Below are 18,831 nucleotides of genomic sequence, written 5' to 3'. Positions count from 1 at the left end.
GAATTACGTTTTAAAATTCTTCACTGTTAAATCTTTCTTTTAACAGTGCGCAAAGGATTGAGCAGGTCAGCTGGCTGGATATCAGATGATGAGGATAGTCCTTTGGAGTCACTGGATTTGGTCTGGGCAAAGTGCAGAGGATACCCATCCTATCCAGCTCTGGTATGTCCTTTGGGAATGAATGAGATAGCAAAACATTTGCTTCGGAGCTACCGTTTGATACTTCTATGTCATGTAAAACTTTTGATTACTGATGCTTAAGCTATAAATGTCTACATTTTATGTACATGGTAAGACATATGTGTTTTCCTTTTTTTCTTAATGAGTAAAGCCCATTTTTAATATTTCAAGCTCATCAGTGAACCAAAATATTTACCACTGTCTATAAGTAAATTCAGATACAATGAATATAGTTATTATTTAATACCATTTTAAAATGCATTCCATTTTCTTTAATTCTTTTAATGCAGATTAGGTATAAATGTATATACAGGTAGTCCCCGAGTTACAAACGACTGACTTACGGACAACTCGTACTTACAAACCGAGGAAGGAGAAGCTATCTGCCATTTTAAGTCGTTGCCGTTGACACCGTGTTGAGTGTGTAACTTTGTATTTGGCTTAAATTTTTCTTAGTAAGATTCACCCTGACCCCCCCCCCCCCCACTTTTCCGGTCGGCTGGTGGCACAGTGAGATCAGCACCGGGCTCGAGGTTCCCGAGTTCGATTTAGTGACAGACCGCTCCCATGCTGGGTTGATGTCAATCCAATGACTCCTGTACCATCCATGCCGGGTTGATGTTGAGCTTGCAACTAGACCTCGTTAAAAAAAAAACACTGCCACCTCTAGTTCTGCAGTTTAAATTCCCATGCAGAATATTGTGGAGGATCAAATACCCAAACCCATCACAGCCCCCACTTGTCCCATTTAACCTGCTGCAGTGCGGTGGAGTTTAGGACCCGGGGAATTCAGTGTGGTGGTCTTTAGGATCCAGCGGACCTCGGGAGCCGGTGCAGGATGGGACCCGCCGCCCGCAGTGTTTCTGTTCCATTGACGGGAAGTGATCACAATTGAAGATAAAGTGGAAATAATAAAGTGTTTGGAAAGAGGTGAAACGCCATCGGTCATTGGAAAAGCGTTAGGCTACAGTTGGTCAACGATCGGAACAATGTTAAAGGGTAACGGATAAAGTGAGAATACTGGAGCATGTGAAAGGCCCTGCCCCGATGAAAGCTGCAATTATTACTAAGCAAAGCAGTGGTTTAATTAAAACACAAAATGCTGGCAGAACTCAGCAGGCCAGACAGCATCTATGGGAGGAGGTAGTGACGACATTTCGGGCTGTAACCCTTCATCAGCTTTAATTATTGGAATACATATGTTTCTTAAGTGTTTTATATGCATAGAAAGGTAAAATATATACTATATACTAAGACAAACGTTCGACTAACTGACGCAAAATAATACTGGATGTACTTGTTCTGACTTGCGTACAAACCTGACTTAAAGACGGACTCAGGAACGGAACTCGTACGTAACCTGGGGACTGCCTGTAGATGTATTCTGCACACTGCTATAATATTGCTACAAAGTTGTTGAATAATATTTTCATATTTATGTGTAAATGAAACAATGAAGCCTGAAGTAAAAACAGAAAGTGCTGGGGCACTCCGCAGTTCGGGAACATCTGTGGAAAGAGAACAGAGTTAATATATCAGGTCTGATAAATGGTATTAAATCTGAAATATTAACTCTATTTCTCTTTACATAGATACTGCCTAATGGCTGAGTGTTTCCAGCATTTTTGTTTATATTCTGTATCATAACCATATGTGCTATTTGTGCTGCGTGCTGTTGGTAATGTGTTTTACACCTTGACCCCTAAGGAACGCAGTTCCGTTTCGCTATATTCATGTATAGTTGAATGATAATTAAATTTGAACCTGAGCTTGTATGTTTATTGTAACTTACGGTATGATGAACTTTAAACTGTAAAATGTACTGTTGAGGGATAACATTTGTAACATTTGGATTTGTATGTCCAAATAATACATAGTTAATAATTTTGGTTTAAACTGATGCCATTATTATCCAGATTAGAGAAATCTATTTTACAGATCAGTGGTTAACTTCTGACAATGCTGAAACAGCTTCAGATTTGGGGGCAAAGTGCAATATATCTAGACCTGAACCAAACAGTTGATTATCCAGCAAATAAAGTTAATTTACTCAGGGAACACAATCTGTTTAAAAGGCAAAGTAAACAGAACTTATGAAAAGCATGGTAGTTTTGCCAGAAAGTATATTGAGTGATGGATATTTACGCACCAATTATGTGCTTCAAATCTATCTCAGTCGGTTACTTCAATGTGACATGATTGACCATTAGTTTATCCAATTACTTTCAATGCCTGGGAACAGAGTATCATTTAGAATAGCATGGAAAATTAAGCTTTCCAAATTTTCTGCACAGTGCAGAAAAAGGTCATTTTAGAATACTGTATGTTTCATTTGAAAAATCTGTTTTAGCCAAAAACTCCAAGGAAAATAGCATAGCTAGACCATATAGTTTAGCCACCAGCTTTTGCCTCATTATCTTTGTGCTGCATCTTGGCCTCAAATGTTTCACTGCTGTGAATGAAATCATTTAAAAGATAATCAGGGTGGCCAAGTAAAAATAATGCTGGATTGCCCTTTTCAGAAATTAACCTCAAATATCCATGTCAAATAATGTGAAACTTTAGACAAAGCATGCTTATTAATGTCTCTCATCACATCTGTTCTTCAGCTGATGTATGATTGGAAGCATATACAGATGATAAAAAAATTACCCATTTATTGATTGATTGACTAAAGTCTAATAATCTTGGAAACATTAATAGTTCCTTAACCTTAAATAATTGATATCACGTATAATATTTATTGGAAACTGTATTAGCTAACACCTGTACCTAATAAATTGAGTGTACTTCTGTGTGTTTGTGGTCCTCTGCTGCTATAGCCCGTCCACTTCGTGGTTCAACATGCTGTGCATTCAGAGATGTTCATCTGCACGCCATTGTTGTAATGCGTGGTCTCTGTAAACTCGAGAGACTATTGTGCGTGAAAATCCCAAGAGATCATCAGTTCCTGAGATACTCAAACCACCCCATCTGGCACCAACAATCATTCCACACTTGGATCACATTTCTTCCCCATTCTGATGTTTGGTCTGAAAAACCACTGAACATCTTAACCATGTCAGCATGCTTTTATACATTGAGTTGCTGCCATATGATTGGCTGATTTGAAATTTGCATTAACATGCAGGTGTATAGGTGTAACTAATAAAGTGACCTCTGTGTGTATTAGAAAATACAACATTTATTTGTCACCACTGAACTTACTGCAATGGGATTATATAAAATGCATATTTCAAATTCACATTAGTTGGTAGCTGAAGAGAAGAGTGTGATATGTGCAAAGACTCCAGAGAACTTTTTTAACAATATCTGATTGTGTCTCTGTTTTTTCTTCTACAGATAATTGATCCAAAGATGCCTCGGGAAGGACTATACCATCACGGTGTTCCTATTCCCGTTCCACCACTTGATGTGCTCAAACTGGGAGAACAAATGACAGTGGAAGCACGGGAACACCTCTACCTTGTACTTTTCTTTGACAACAAGAGAACATGGTAAGTTGGGAACATTCTTCTTTCTTCTTTATACGACGTGAATGTACAGTGGCTAAGAATTGAACCATTTCAGCTTGAAATACTGTAGAATCACTATGGGTACTCAGGGCCCTTGGGGTTGAGAGGGAAAATAAATCAGCCATGATTGAATGGCTTAGCAGATTCGATGGGGTGAATGGCCTTATCTTATGGTTGAATAAGCACAATCAGTAGAATCTACTTCTCAGAGCATGGTCTTGCAGTCTATATGGCTTTCTGTGCACAGATTGCCTGCTGGACTTACAGTATCACAATTTTAAAAGTCTACATTGGCTTTCATACACTTTGGAATGGATATGAAAGACTATAATTGCAAGTCATTATTTCCTTTAATCCTTGTAATTCTGAAGGCTTCTTTCACATGAGCCTGAGGACATCTTTGTAGAAGCTCTTTAGGGGAATGTGCTTTGCCCAGCAATCTTCAGCTGCTTTCTCTGTGGTCTTTCTTCCACAATAAAGAGTAGGAATGTTTGTTGAATTTCAATTCAATTTGCACCTCCTCTGGTATGGAAGGGCCACTACACAAGATCGGAAAAAAACTTTACTTGTAAGTTTATGAATTATTTATGTAAGTATACAGTACACATGTACTACTCAGAGATTCATTTTTGAGGGCATTCACAATAAACACAAAGAAACAACAGAATCAATGAAAAACTGCTTACAACAAAGACAGACACAACTAACACGCAGAAGACAACAAATTGTGCAAATACAAAATAATTATAAATATTGAGAACATGAGTTGTAGAGTCCTTGAAAATGAGCCATAGATTGGGGAATCAGTTCATTGTTGGGGTGAGTGAAGTTATCCCCTCTGGTTCAAAAGCCTGATGGTAGAGGGCTAATAACTGTTCTTAAATCTAAGTGTGTGGAGCAAGGCCCAGAAACAGTTCAGGCATGTGCTATTAAGTGGCATTTGCACACTGAAAGTGCCAGACAATGATCATCTTTAACAAGGCCTCGATTCTTCATATATGGCATTACCATCACTAAGTCCTCTAGTTTGAATATTCTTGTGGGATAGTCAGTATTGTCCAGAAACTCAGTTAGACTAGTCATGTTAATACTCTGCTATAAAAGCAGATCAGTGGCTGGGAACCTTGCAGCAAATGACTCTGCTTTGGACATCCCAAGTCCTTTCTATAAATCAGGAATATGATGGAATACTTTCTACTTGTCTGGATGAGTACTTTTCCACAATTCTCAGGAAGGTCAACATCAAGGAGAAAATAGTTTACTGGCACTGCATCCAGCATCTTCCATAAGCAATGCAAGGTGTCTCAGTAAAGCTATAAATTACAATAAAATGTATATTATAGTATGTAGCGATGTGCTACACACAGCGCTGAAATAACGACACGCAGTCGGTGAGTCGTTTTGAGACTAGTTTATTCAAACTTCGCGACGCTGGCATTTAATCCCTAGCGCCTGCCCTCTCCGGGCGGAAATGACGTCAGAGGTGCATTACCAAAGTCTCTCCCCGTGCGCTGGCTATTTGTGAGCCGGTTTGCCTGCGCAGAAACTGGGTCGCCACATAACCCCCCCCCCCTCGCCCCCTGAACCGGCGATACACCCCCCAATGTCCACAGTCTGGATCAGCCTCTGTTTGGGAGGTCTGCCTCTGTGCCGAGGTGTCTGAATCTCGACCGGCTGCGCCAAGTCCACGTGGGCTGGTTTGAGTCGGTCCACCGTGAAAACCTCCTCTCTCCCCCCAATGTCCAGAACGTACGTGGACCCATTGTTGTTGATCACTTGAATGGGCCCTCGTACGGCCACTGTAGTGGTGCCCAGTGTCCGCCCCTTCGTACAAACACAAACTTACAGTTCTGCAGGTCTTTGGGTACATGGGTCGGGGTCCGTCCATGCTGTGAAGTTGGTACGGGGGGCCAGGTTGCCGAGCCTTTCGTGTAGCCTGTCCAGGACTGCTGCAGGTTCTTCCTCTTGCCCCCTTGGGGCTGGTATGTACTCTCCCGGGACAGCCAGGGGCGCACCGTACACCAACTCAGCCGACGAGGTGTGCAGATCCTCTTTGGGCGCTGTAGGAATTCCAAGCAGGACCCAGGGAAGCTCGTCCACCCAGTTAGGTCCTCTCAGGCAGGCCATGAGAGCCAACTTCAAGTGACGGTGGAAACGCTCCTCTAGTCCATTTGACTGTGGGTGGTAGGCAGTTGTGTGGTGTAGCTGCGTTCCCAACAGGTTGGCCACAGCCGACCACAGGCTGGAGGTGAACTGGGCGCCTCTGTCGGAGGTAATGTGGGCCGGTACCCCGAAGCATGCTACCCAGGTTGCAATTAGTGCTCGGGCGCAGGAATCGGCAGATGTGTCGGTGAGCGGGACCGCCTCTGGCCACCTCGTGAACCGGTCTACCATAATTAGGAGGTACTGCGCTCCTCGGGACACTGGTAGGGGGCCCACGATATCCACATGAATGTGGTTGAACCTCTGGTGGGTGGGCTCGAACTGCTGCGGCAGGGCTTTAGTGTGTCGCTGCACCTTGGCTGTTTGGCACTGCGCGCACGTTCTGGCCCATTCACTGACCTGCTTGCGAAGTCCATGCCACGCGAACTTGCTGGAGACTAGCTGGATGGTTGTCCTGATAGATGGGTGCGCCAAACCGTGTATGGAGTCGAAAACTCGCCACCTCCAGGCTGCCGGGACAATGGGGCGAGTTTGGCCGGTAGCCATGTCGCACAGGAGGGTCCTATCACCTGGGCCTAAGTCCTGCAGCTGCAAACCCGAGACTGCGGTCCTGTAGCTGGGCATCTCGTCATCTGCCTGCTGTGCCTCCGCCAGTGCTGCATAGTCCACCCCCAGGGACAGGGCCTGGACAGCTGGTCTGGAGAGTGCGTCCGCCACGACGTCGTCCTTTCCCGAGACATGCTGGATGTCCATCGTGTACTCGGAGATGTAGGACAGATGTCGCTGCTGGTGAGCCGACCAGGAATCGGACACCTTCGTGAACGTGAAGGTCAATGGTTTGTGGTCCGTGAACGCGGTGAATGGCCTGCCTTCTAAGAAGTACCTGAAATGCCAGATTGCCAGATACAGTGCCAACAGCTCCCGGTCGAAAACTCTGTACTTGAGTTCGGGTGGTCATAGGTGCTTGCTGAAGAATGCCAGGGGTTGCCAGCGCCCCTCAATGAGCTGCTCCAGCACCCCACCGACTGCTGTGTCGGATGCATCCACTGTGAGGGCGGTCGGAACGTCCGTTCTGGGGTGCACTAGCATCGCGGCATCTGCCAAGGCTTCCTTGGCTTTAACGAAAGCGGCCGCAGCCTCCTCGTCCCAAGTAATGTCCTTGCCTTTACCCGACATCAGGGTGTACAAAGGGCACATGATACAGGCTGCTGAGGGGAGGAAACGGTGGTAGAAGTTCACCATACCAATGAACTCCTGCAGGCCTTTGACCGTGTTGGGCCGGGCAAAGTGGCGGATCGCGTCTACCTTGGCGGGCAGAGGTGTTGCCCCGTCTTTGGTAATCCTGTGGCCCAGGAAGTTGATGGTATCGAGTCTGAACTGGCATTTGGCTGGGTTGATCGTGAGGCCGAAATCACTCAGGCGGGAGTAGAGCTGGCGGAGGTGGGACAGATGCTCCTGACAACAACTGCTGGCTATAAGGATGAATGCAAAGTCCAGGTCGCGTCCCACCACGTCCATTAGCCGCTGGAACGTCTGTGCGGCATTCTTCAGGCCGAACGGCATTTGGAGGAACTCGAACAGGCCGAACGGGGTGATGAGTGCTGTTTTGGGGATGTCTTCAGGGTGCACCGGGATTTGATGGTACCCCAGGATGAGGTCTACTTTGGAAAAGATTCTTGCCCCGTGCAGGTTTGCTGCAAAGTCCTGTGTGTGCGGCACAGGGTAGCAGTCTGGAGTGGTAGCCTCGTTCAGTCTGCGGTAGTTGCCGCATGGTCTCCAACCCCCGGCTGCTTTGGGCACCATGTGCAGGGAGGAGGCCCATGGGCTGTCGGACCTCCATATGATCCCCAATTCCTCCATCCTCTTGAACACCTCCTTCACCAGGCGGAGCTTTTCCGGGGGGAGCCTTCGTGCGCGGGCGTGGAGGGGTGGTCCCTGGGTTGGAATGTGGTGCTGTACCCCGTGTTTGGGCATGGCTGCCGTGAACTGTGGTGCCAGAATCGATGGAAAGTCCGCCAGGATTCTGGTGAATTAGTTGTCTGACAGCGTGATGGAGTCCAGGTATGGGGCCGGCAACTTGGCTTCACCCGGGGAGAACGTCTGGAAAGTCTCGGTATGTACCAGTCTTTTGCCTTGCAAGTCGACCAGCAGGCTGTGAGCTCGCAAGAAGTCCGCCCCCAGGAGCGGTTGGGCCACCGCGGCCAGTGTGAAGTCCCACGTGAACCAGCCGGCGCCGAACTGCAGCTGCACTGTGCGGGTGCCATCAGTCCGTATCGTGCTGCCGTTTGTGGCCCTCAGGGTGGGTCCTGGCTTCCTGTTGCAGGTGTCGTACCCCATCGGGTATGACAAGACGCTGATCTCCGCTCGACCAAGAAGCGGCGTCCCGACTGTTTGTCCCAGACGTACAAGAGGCTGTCCTGTTGGCCAGCCGCCATAGTCATTAGCGGCATCTGGCCCTGGCCCTTGCAGGGCAGGCGACAACGGCGGGCTTTTGTGCCCCATTGCTGGTGGTAGAAACACCAATGTTCACTGGCCTCCTCACTCCTGCCTCTGTGTTGTGTGCACACCCCTGCCGGGCCTGGTCTGGTCTGCTGTTGGGCATGTAGCCTGGTAATCTGACCGACGGACGCCACGCTCTCCCTTTTGGCTTTCCACAGCACGTCTGCCCGGGCCGCCACCTTCTGGGGGTCGCTGAAATCTGCGTCGGCCAGCAGCAGATGTATGTCCTCGGGCAGTAACTCTAGGAACGCTTGCTCGAACATGAGGCAGGGCTTGTGTCCGTCAGTCAGGGACAGCATCTCGTTCATCAATGCTGACGGCAGTCTGTCTCCCAAACTGTCCAGGTGAAGCAGGCGGGCACCTCGCTCACGCCGTGAGAGGCCAAAGGTCCCAATGAGCAGCACTTTGAATGCTTCATATTTGCCTTCTTCCGGGGGTGACTGTATGAAATCCGCAACCTGGGCGACCGTCTCCTGGTCAAGGGCGCTCACCACGTGGTAGTAACGCGTGGAATCAGATGATATCTGCTGAATCTGGAACTGGGCTTCTGCTCGGCTAAACCACACACGTGGTCGCAGCTTCCAAAAAGTCGGCAGTTTTAGTGAAACTGCATGAACAGATGAAGAGTTGGTCATCTTTGGTCCAAATCCCGTTTGGACCGTCGGGGTCACCAATGTAGCGATATGCTATACACAGCGCTGAAATAACAACACGCAGTCAGTAAATCTTTTCGAGACTAGTTTATTCAAACTTCGCGGTGCTGGCATTTAATCCCTAGCGCCCGCCCTCTTCGGGCGGAAATGATGTCAGAGGTGCATTACCAAAGTCTCCCCCCACGCACTGGCTATTTGTGAGCCAGTTCGCCTGCACAGAAAGTGGGTTGCCACAAGTATATAATAAAATAAGTAGTGCAGAAAGGGAGCAAAAAATGGGGGAAACTAGTGAGGTAGTGTACATGGCTTCATTGTCCACTCACAAATCTATTGGCAGTAGGGAAGATGCTTTTCCTAAAATGTTGAGTGTGTGTCTTCAGGCTCTTATACCATCACCTTGATGGTAGCAAGAAGTCCTGGGTGATGAGGCTCCCTAATGATGGATGCGACCCTTTTGATGATGTTCTCTGTGCTGAGGAGGCTAGTACCCATGGAGCCTTTTCTGATCCTGTGCAGTGGCCCCTTCACACCAGGTGATGGTGCAACCAGTTAAAATGCTCTCCACGATACACCTGTAGTTTTTACGAGAGACTTTGGTGACATACCAAGTCTCTATTATGGCTGACTCCAAAATGTCATTTGATTATATCAAATTGCTGAATAATGCTTCAAAAACCCTTTTAGAACAATCAGAGATGTCCAGTAAATGCTAACTCTGAGAATGAAGGAAATAATGTTAAGAAAAATAGAGCAGTGTTAAAAAATCTTTAACTTTGATGGAGAGCTGCTGTATACAGTAATATGACATACAATGTTTATTTTTTTAATTAATCAGGCAATGGCTTCCTCGAACAAAACTTGTTCCTCTTGGTGTGGACCAGACCCTGGACAAAATGAAGATGCTGGAGGGGAGGAAATCAAACATCAGGAAATCAGTGCAGATTGCATACCATCGTGCTATGCAGCATCGAAGCAAGGTGCAGGGCGAACAGAGCAGCGATTCCAGTGATACTGACTGACCATAGAAATTTCTTTTTGTTAATATTTTTGTTTAAATAAAAGATGGAGCTGCAGCTCAGTGATCCTGAGAATAAAATGCAGAAGACAGCACGTCTCAAAGCACTGAATTGTAAAGCAAAGAGTACGGAGCCGAGACAGAACAGTGCTGGCCGCTAGGCACAAGCTGATGGACAGCTGAGCATTCCGAAAACAGAAGGCAGAGTAGTTATTCAGGCAATACTAAACTGCGTTAAGCAAGAGTCAAACCATTCTTTTAATATAGCTAATTAAAGCAAGAGACCGAGTCATCGGATCTGGCTAAAATGGTCTAGATTTTTTATAAAGTTGGTGAAATCAGATGCTACACAATTCATTTTAATTAAATTCCGTGAATAAAATAAGCAATATTGTGCATCAGATACTGTGAAGCCATGGATTGCCTTAACTTGTTTACTTAGAATTCTAAATAGGTGATATCATTATGGGTAATGATATCACCTATTCATTTCTGGATAAAATCAATCTCTTGTGATATCTGCATCTAGTTGAAGTAAACTGTACTTGTGGGTTTTGGTTTACTCCTGATCTTGAAGTCCTGCTTTGTGTTACTTAGCCATAATTTTTGATTGAGAACAATATACTCTGCCAATTCAGGTGACCACCTAAGAGAGAGAGTGAGCGGAGAGACCTCTGACCAGAGGGAGAAAAGCAAGTTACAAACTTTCTTAGTAGCCAGATGGAAAGAAAATCAACTGAAATGCCCGAGTTCACTGTGGAAATCAGTTCCACTTTAAATTGTATAAAGCCAACTTTGTTTTATAATGGGGGATTACTAATTTTTTTTTAATCTGCTGCTAAATACCACATTTTCAAACCATATATGATATATGCACTATGATTTTCTCACAATACTGTCCTGTGTAAATTTACTGAAATCTGAATATTGGTGTTACTTTGAAATTACACTCATCTTCATTATCTTTGTATTTATAATTGCACACACTTATTTGGAAACCCTGTGCTTTGTGACACCGCACACATCACACACACTCCCCGTACATACCATACACACAGAGTGGAATTGACCCATAGATAATACCGTTGTCCCGGTTAGCTTTTTCTTCTTGTTATTTGGTTTCATTTCTGCTGTCAGTCCTTTTTAACCTTGCTGGATAGAAGTGCTTTATTTGATGGAGCAGTAGGTCTGAGAGTCTGTAATTAGAGCTTTACGGGTTCTTAGAACTGGATTTTCATGATCCTGATATGTAAAGATGACACAAATATGGTGTTAAAATGGACATTTTCTGCTTTGCTGCTCACAGTCATATTTTCACCTGTGAAAGGTGAGTTGGTGGAAGTGAAAAATCAGCTCAGAGACGGCACTTTAATGAACAGGGAAGATTAACTGGTTAACAGCATCATTTGTAAATGACACAGGTTATTGAATTACACAGAAAACTTAGTTACCTCTTGTTCAGAGTTGGACTGACATTAGTCTGGTAGTTTGTTAAATTTTCACCATTGTATGTCATTTCCAGAGCATAGTCATAGTTTTAGTTGTTTGCAAACTGCTCATGGAAACAGCAGTGTATATATTTGTTTTTGGTTCTGTTTCTCTGATTATTTTGCAGATAATTAGTAAATATTTTCCTACTTGAGAGGGCACCAGATTTGTTTGTAGTTGAATGATTTAAGCTACTCAAGCGTTGATATCTTTTGTATTTGTGTAAATGCTGAGGACACATATTCTGCATTCAATTTTGAAGCAGCCTGTGTTCTAGGACTTGTCTAAGCAGTTAAATCTATTCAGAGATTGAAGGGAACAATATATTGTGAGTTGTGCATGCAATACTCTGCTCCTACTCTTAAGCTCTGTTATTTTAAATAGGGTATCTGCAATTGAAAGAGACAACTTCTCGGAAGAAACTTCTACAATTAGTATGTTTGTGTGTCTGGGGAGGAGAAGTACAAAATGTTACTGATGGCTGCCCCTATGAAAGCGATTTAAGAAAAAATCATTCTTGGTATGCACTCGTAGGGTTTAATCCCCAGCTGCCCACAATGTGAAACTGAGGAAGTCCCAAATCATTCCTTGGTCCATGCTTCCATGCTGATCTCAGCATGGGTGGTATTGGAGGTGCAATAATTCATCGCAATATTGAAACTCTGATGAATGGGAGGGTGATTTTGTTAGGGTTTCTGCCTTTGATCACTATCTGTGGATCAACCTACAGCAACCTCACCCCCTTCTGCTTATGTCTGTTTTTCATTTCTGGAAGTACGTATGTTGGATGTGACAATGTAATTTTTTGTGGTAATCTCTGTCGGTTAGCCTGGACTTATACTTGAATAATAATCATATCTGGTACTGGTGGTCTCTGTGGAAATCTGCCCATCTGCATGGAAAATTAGTTAGAAAATAAATGTTCCAAGAAAAAATATTTCCTTTTGTGTCCCTTGAAAACAGCCTGACAGCGTGCCATTTTAGATAATATGTAGATGAAAAACTTGAGAGGATATTAAATAGGCTTTGCTCAGCAGGCTGTAACTGTTATCAGGTTTTTTGATGCTTTTCCTTGTCATGGATGTTGGTCTGGCCATTGAAAACATTAACTACTTCTACTATTCTTTCCCAATGTTCATTACACTTCATTCATAAAGCACCTTTTAACATATTGAAATGCCCTTAGCATTTCATGCAATGCCTTTTTATATTAGCAAACATCACTGCAATTCTGATCTTCAGTGTCATGAAAGGGGCCAATATCTGTACTTAGGAAGGATATATTATAATTTTCTTGTTCCAGTTTTTATCAAAGATGGAAAGCATTGTATTCCTTTTCCCAGTTTATCATCATTACTGTTTTAAGACATCCAAAGCAAAAGCTCAACTCTCTTTTAACCATTTTGTGGAGTCACTGATAATGGTGATCATAAATGACTGGCTTTGAAGCTTAGTTTGTATTTATTAAACAAACATTTCCAAGGAGTAAAATCCTTGAAATAAAAGCCCCATAATAGTCCTTGAATATTTATCTGCAAAGTAAAACAAGTATTGTAAGACATTTAGGTTTAATGTGTTCTGTTTTTTATTGTTGAGAATTGGCTTGGAAGTGCTGTGTTTCATTGCCAGTATTCCAGTATTCCAGTATTCTTACAGCCTATTGAAAGGTATGTGTAAGAGGAGTATAAATGGCAAAATCTCATATTATTGTACCCAGCCTCCAGACTCCAAAGAACATGGTGCCTTTCAGTAGGGCACTAGCCACCCTTCGGTGAGTTAAATGTAAAAATAATTGAGTGCAGCAATGTGTTAGCACATTGTACTACCCCAAAAAATTGTTGCAAATTACATCCTCCATTAATGCTATGTTGTGAAGGGAAAAGAGCAAACGAAAGAGAACGTGTAGTAGCCTTCACAGAGCTGACTTCAGATTGTCAAGGACTCTGATTAAGTGTCTGCAATTTTTCTTGGACTCTTGAAGGACTTGTTTACTTGGCATTCCGTTATGTATGTATGTGGGGGAAATTTAAGAAATGAGTTGGAAACTTTATTGGGGGTGGGCTGAATTGTTTCAGATTTACTTAGGTTAGCCAACTGTCTAGCTATAAATTCCCTTTAAAAGAATAAACATCTCAAAGTGGATATAAGCCTGTTGGTAATTTTAGAGTGAGCTTTTATTAGCAGTAAGTGACTTTTAATTCTTCTAAAACACCAATTAAGATCACACACAGAGATATCAATAGTAGCCAGAAGTGTTCCTTTTAAGGTGTGGCAAACATTTGTGAATGTATAAATCATTTATCCCTCTCTACAATCACTCAAATGCATCCTTGCTAAAGTGGCGGGCAGTTAGAGTAATTGACATATCACACAAACCCCCATCTTCAGTTAAGTGTTAGAAATGCAGAAGAATTTTTTTTAAAATTAAATTTTAATTTGGTTGTTTAGAGATTGTTCTGTACCTTATTTTATTTTACCTGACATTCTAAAGAATATAGTTATACATGTATCTCCTCTAAATTATCAAGAATTCTGATGCATTTGTTTGCTAATTAGCTCCTGCGTTAATTTCTATCCTTAAAATTCCATACATTTGTTCTGTCAGAACTCAGAGAAAAGATATTTGCAAAATTATTCCTCTTTTCCAAAAATATACTATTGTGTTTTTTTTAAATATTGTAATCCACCATTTAACAAGTTATCATTGGTAGGTGCCATATTTTAATTTAACAATATTCAGAGACTGATGAGTTTACAATCTTTGTTCTTATTGCCTATTAAAAGTTCTGATATTACATTAAGACAGAAAATTCTGGAAGTACACACCTGTCAGATAACACTTGATGATAGTTCAATAGCATGAAATATTAACTTGTTCTCTTCACAGATACTGTCTGACTTGTTGAGTATTTCCAGCATTTTATTGTGGATTTCAGCATATCTAGTATTTTGTTTTAGTTACCTTTTGCATACCTGTATGGACCCATCAATTGGAGAGGCCAAAGCTTTTAGGAATGTCCAACTTAACTGTATTAGCTTTGATCAATGAGCAAGTTTTCTATGTGAATAAAAAAAAGAATAATAATAATAAACATTTTTTAAAATAGAAAATAACCTGAGGCAAAGCAAAAATTAACTTCGTTTGAAAAAGCTAAGTAGCCATTCAAATTTAGTTTGATTGGGGCAGAAACCAGAATAACAATAGGAGGTGTACAAGCTGGCAGTTGATAGTTGAGACCAGGTGAAAGGGAAAGTGGGTGAATGGGTGAGGGAGGAGGATGAAACAAGAAGCTGCTAGTTGATAGGTGAAAGAGGTAAAGGGCTGAAGAAAAAGCTCCCACCCACCCATCATTGCCCTCACCTGGTTTTGCCTATCACCTGCCAGCTTATACACCTCCCTCTTGCCTACCTTATTCTACCTTCTGCCCCCTTCCTTTCCAGTCCAGAGTAAGCGTGTTGGCCTGAAATATCAAATGCTTATTCCCCTGCATAGATAATGCCCAACTTGCTCAGTTTCTCCAGCATTTTGTCTGTTTTGCTCAAAAATTCCAGCATTTGCAGAATTACTTGTGTGGGCTGTTCTTTCCTTGCCTTTGCTTTCTACTTATTTTGGAATACGATTTAAATGGAACAAAATTGTTGCCCATCAGTAAAGATCTTGTTTACTTAGAAACCACTTAAAATTTTACTAACTTTAAGGATTAAAAAAGAAAGCAAAACCAGTTTTCATTGAAACACAGTCTTGTTCCTAACACTTTAAGGACATTTTGAAGATGTAAGTTTTGAATGGATTGATGTACTCAACTGTTATAATAATAGAGGAAACATTTTCCTTGTTATTATATTATTAGCAATTTGACAAATGTGTAGCAAGTTAAATGGTGGTTAACTAAAGGGAATTGCATTATTGAAAGCATATGAGCTGAAGTTCTGTTGTAGACCTAGCACGGCAATGCAGTTAGTGCAATACTTGTATATAGCGATTGTTTGAGATCCTCAAGTTTGAAGAGTAGTTCACTAAATGAGCAGGTCCTACAATGAATTATTTATTGTAGAATAAAGGTTTCATATTTTTTTATTTACATTAGGAAGTTTTTGCTATTTTTTTTGCATGATTAAGTTTACCTTACCATTTACTTCCTGGAAACCAACATAGCTCATAGCAATAGTGTGAAATTTGGAATGTCGCAAAGTACTATGTTGTATTGTTAATGGTTAAAATCTGTGGAATCGGACTTTTTACCACTAATGCTGGCTTCATGTCTGAAAGTTCAGCCATTTCACTGTTGTGCATGCTTTTCAGCTTACCATAGCTAAATCTGAGTTTATCATGATGGTTCCCGAGGGTGAGGAATGGTTCAAATATTTATCCTGCAGTGGGTTTGTATATCTAAGAGATATTCAAATCAATCTATTTATTTAACTTTATTTTCTAACTTCTTACTTATCATCTATTGGTGCACATCAACTATTTTCACTTTGAAATGTAATGATTTCATTTTTGATTTAAGTACTGCTTTGTATAAACCCATTAGCTACAAACAGAAATATAATACTGGATTTGCAACTAGGGACCCGAAGTGTTTTGGTTGAAACGATATCTCCAAAACTGCCAGGAAAATTAGGCATAATAATTCCTCAAGAACCATTTTGGAGTTACACAGTTTCAAAACTCCTTTGATAGGCCAAATGAATTGATTTATAAATTATTATTATATCAAAGTAGTGACATAATATTTGTTTAGTTGATGATTAATTTATTACCTTGATAAAATCATTGAAGAGTTTGCTTCAAATAAAGTGTTTAAGACTCCAAGAATAATTTGCCACTGCTTAGCACATTTTGTCACTGAATCAGCTATATGTGTGGGAAGTAATTTTAATTCTCCTAGATCAGTTCAGTAGTAAAGTTAAGATTTTGTAAACAAAATTTACAGGCCCTTTATGTGGAGTGGGAGGCAAAAACTACAATTGTATATGTCAGAGAAAGTAACTTCATTATAAAGACCACCTTGAACTCATTTCAACTTGCTCTGGATTGAGTGATCATATGGCAGGAAGAACAGTAAAGTAAGAAGCTCTCATTTGAAGGGTGAACCGGTAAATAAACCATTCCTTGTCTTTTCCTCAGAATTAGCCATTTTGTTTAGCACTGAGTCACTATTAATATATTTCCAACATGTGAATTTTTGTTTTTAGTATTGCCCTGTATCCTGACTCTGCCATACCTGATCAATTTTGCCTGTCAATTTTGCAGTAGAAATATTATCTCTGTCCTGCCTCATTTTTTTAAAACTTAAAAACAAGTACCTTGGAAGTACACAAATGATTCTTCTTTTTGCATGAAGATTCATAAGTCTGATTTAGTTCTGATCAGGTTCCTTTAAACCATCAACAATACCAACCTGTCACATCAGTGCCATATCTACAATTATGTTTAAATTGTGAAAGGAAGGTAGTGAAGCCTCAAAATCTATTGGGTAGACTCTCCTTCCAAACTCAGCAAAGATTTTCTTAATGTAATTTGCATTCCAAAAGAAACATTAAAAAAAACAAATCCTCTGGTCTTTTGTACACAGGACATGGGCACCAAAATTGGTGGTTCATTTGTGGAGAACATGACACCAAACAGTGCAATGCAGAAGAAAGTTGGCTACCTGAAAACACGTTATTTCATAGCTCTGTCTGTTAACAAGTGAACATGAATCGATGGCTCGGTCAGCTCAATGTTACGCCCTAGGCAAATTGTAAATAATGTACATTGTTATGTTACGGATTTTTTAACTTATTTTTTGTTTGTAAACATCTCGACATTTCTAGACTTTAGGCGAGAACACTTCTATGAGTACATTAAAATTGACATCATGAGACCTTTTCTAAATTTTTGCAGATAACTCTAGCAAACAGCAACCTGGTGTGAAGTGATAGCAGAAGCACCATTTTAAACAACTGAATTTAAAAAAATTCTGTAAACACTTTCATACTTTGGGCTGGGAGCACTGTACTCTAATCCAGCAAAAAAAAACAACTAGATATTTCTTCCTTTAAATTCTAGAATGTTTTTTTCAGTTTGTATTTATTTTGGAAGAAAAAAAAGTCTATCTGATTCTTAGTAAAATAAATAAATGGCTATTTGAAAACCAGTGTGACCTGTATGTTATTCAAGATTTTGAAAATACATAATTTTCACTGTTAGCCAAACAGCTAGAATTTCACAAACTGAAGTTCCTGCTACTACTATATAATTAGACCATAAGACAAGAGCAGAATTAAGCCTTTTGGCCCATTGAGACTGCTCTACCACTTCATCATGGGCTGATTAATTATCCTTCTCAATGCCATTATCCTGCCTGCTCCCTGTAATCTTTGACACCCTTACTAAACCTATCTACCAAAACTTTAAATATATCCAATGACTTGGCTTCCATAGCTGTCTGTGGCAATGAATTCCAGAGATTAAGCTCCTCCTGCCTAAGAGGCTGTGCCCTTTGGTCCTAGGCTCCCCACCATAGCAAACATCCACTCTACATCCACTCAATCTTGGCCTTTCAGTACTCGATAGGTTTCAATAAGACCCTCCTCAATTATGCAAAGAGATAATTATGACCTTATCAGAGAGAATTACCACTCAGAATTTTTCATTGTCTTTGTTACTGTTTGCTGGCATTCCAAGGGCAGCAGAGCCTTGGCTTGTGCATTCACAAGTGTTGATCTTGGAGCAGCAAAGTTGTTAACAGCAAATAAGTTCATTAACAAGGAAGTCCTGTTACATATTTACAAGTCAATAGTTATTCTGGGGACAGTTTTCAAATGAAGGATATGAAGAGGCTAGAGTTCAAACTTGAAAGCATACTGTACGATCAAAGAATGTATATATCACCATATGCCACCTTGAGATTCATTTTCTTTGCAGGCATTCACAGTAGAACAGAGAATTAATTAAAAATACACACAGAGGTTGACAAACAACCAATGTTTGCAAAAAAAAGGCAGACAAAAAAAATCAAATGAGAAAATCTGCAGATGCTGGAAATCCAAGCAACACACACAAAATGCTGGAGGAATTCAGCAGGCCAGGCATCGAGGGAAAACAGTAGTGGACGTTTCAGGCCGAGACCCTTCAGCAGCCAAGTAGATCAGAGAAAACAGTGTGTTAATATTTCGGTATAAACCCTTTGTCAAAATGTGAACACTGATTGGCAAGGGTGGACACATCAGTAAAAAAATAATTATAGAGCAACACACAAAATACTGGAGGAACTCAGCAGGCTAGGTAGCATCTATGGAAATGAATATAAAGTTGACATTTCTGGCCTAA

General features: G+C 41.5%; 1 protein-coding gene across 2 annotated transcripts in view; it reads left to right on the top strand.

Annotated features, from left to right (window-relative positions):
* The window catches only part of LOC132378060 (peregrin-like), a 55,497-nt gene extending 37,850 nt beyond the window's left edge, over positions 1-17,647 (top strand). Inside the window, exons 11-14 of one of the 2 annotated variants that reach the window (XM_059944730.1) lie at positions 47-162; positions 3,523-3,677; positions 9,846-9,987; positions 17,093-17,647. In XM_059944730.1, the coding sequence (XP_059800713.1) occupies positions 47-162; positions 3,523-3,677; positions 9,846-9,987; positions 17,093-17,212 (533 nt within the window). In that variant the 3' untranslated portion in view covers positions 17,213-17,647. Of the gene's footprint in view, positions 1-46; positions 163-3,522; positions 3,678-9,845; positions 9,988-17,092 lie in introns of those variants that run through there. The other variant, XR_009506878.1, reaches the window with a different exon arrangement.
* Positions 17,648-18,831: the final 1,184 nt, after the last annotated feature.

The sequence above is a fragment of the Hypanus sabinus genome, chromosome 19, assembly GCF_030144855.1.
Source record: "Hypanus sabinus isolate sHypSab1 chromosome 19, sHypSab1.hap1, whole genome shotgun sequence".
Classification (NCBI taxonomy): domain Eukaryota; kingdom Metazoa; phylum Chordata; class Chondrichthyes; order Myliobatiformes; family Dasyatidae; genus Hypanus; species Hypanus sabinus.
Note: the sequence above shows the minus strand (reverse complement) of the source record. Positions and strands in the feature narration are given on the sequence as shown.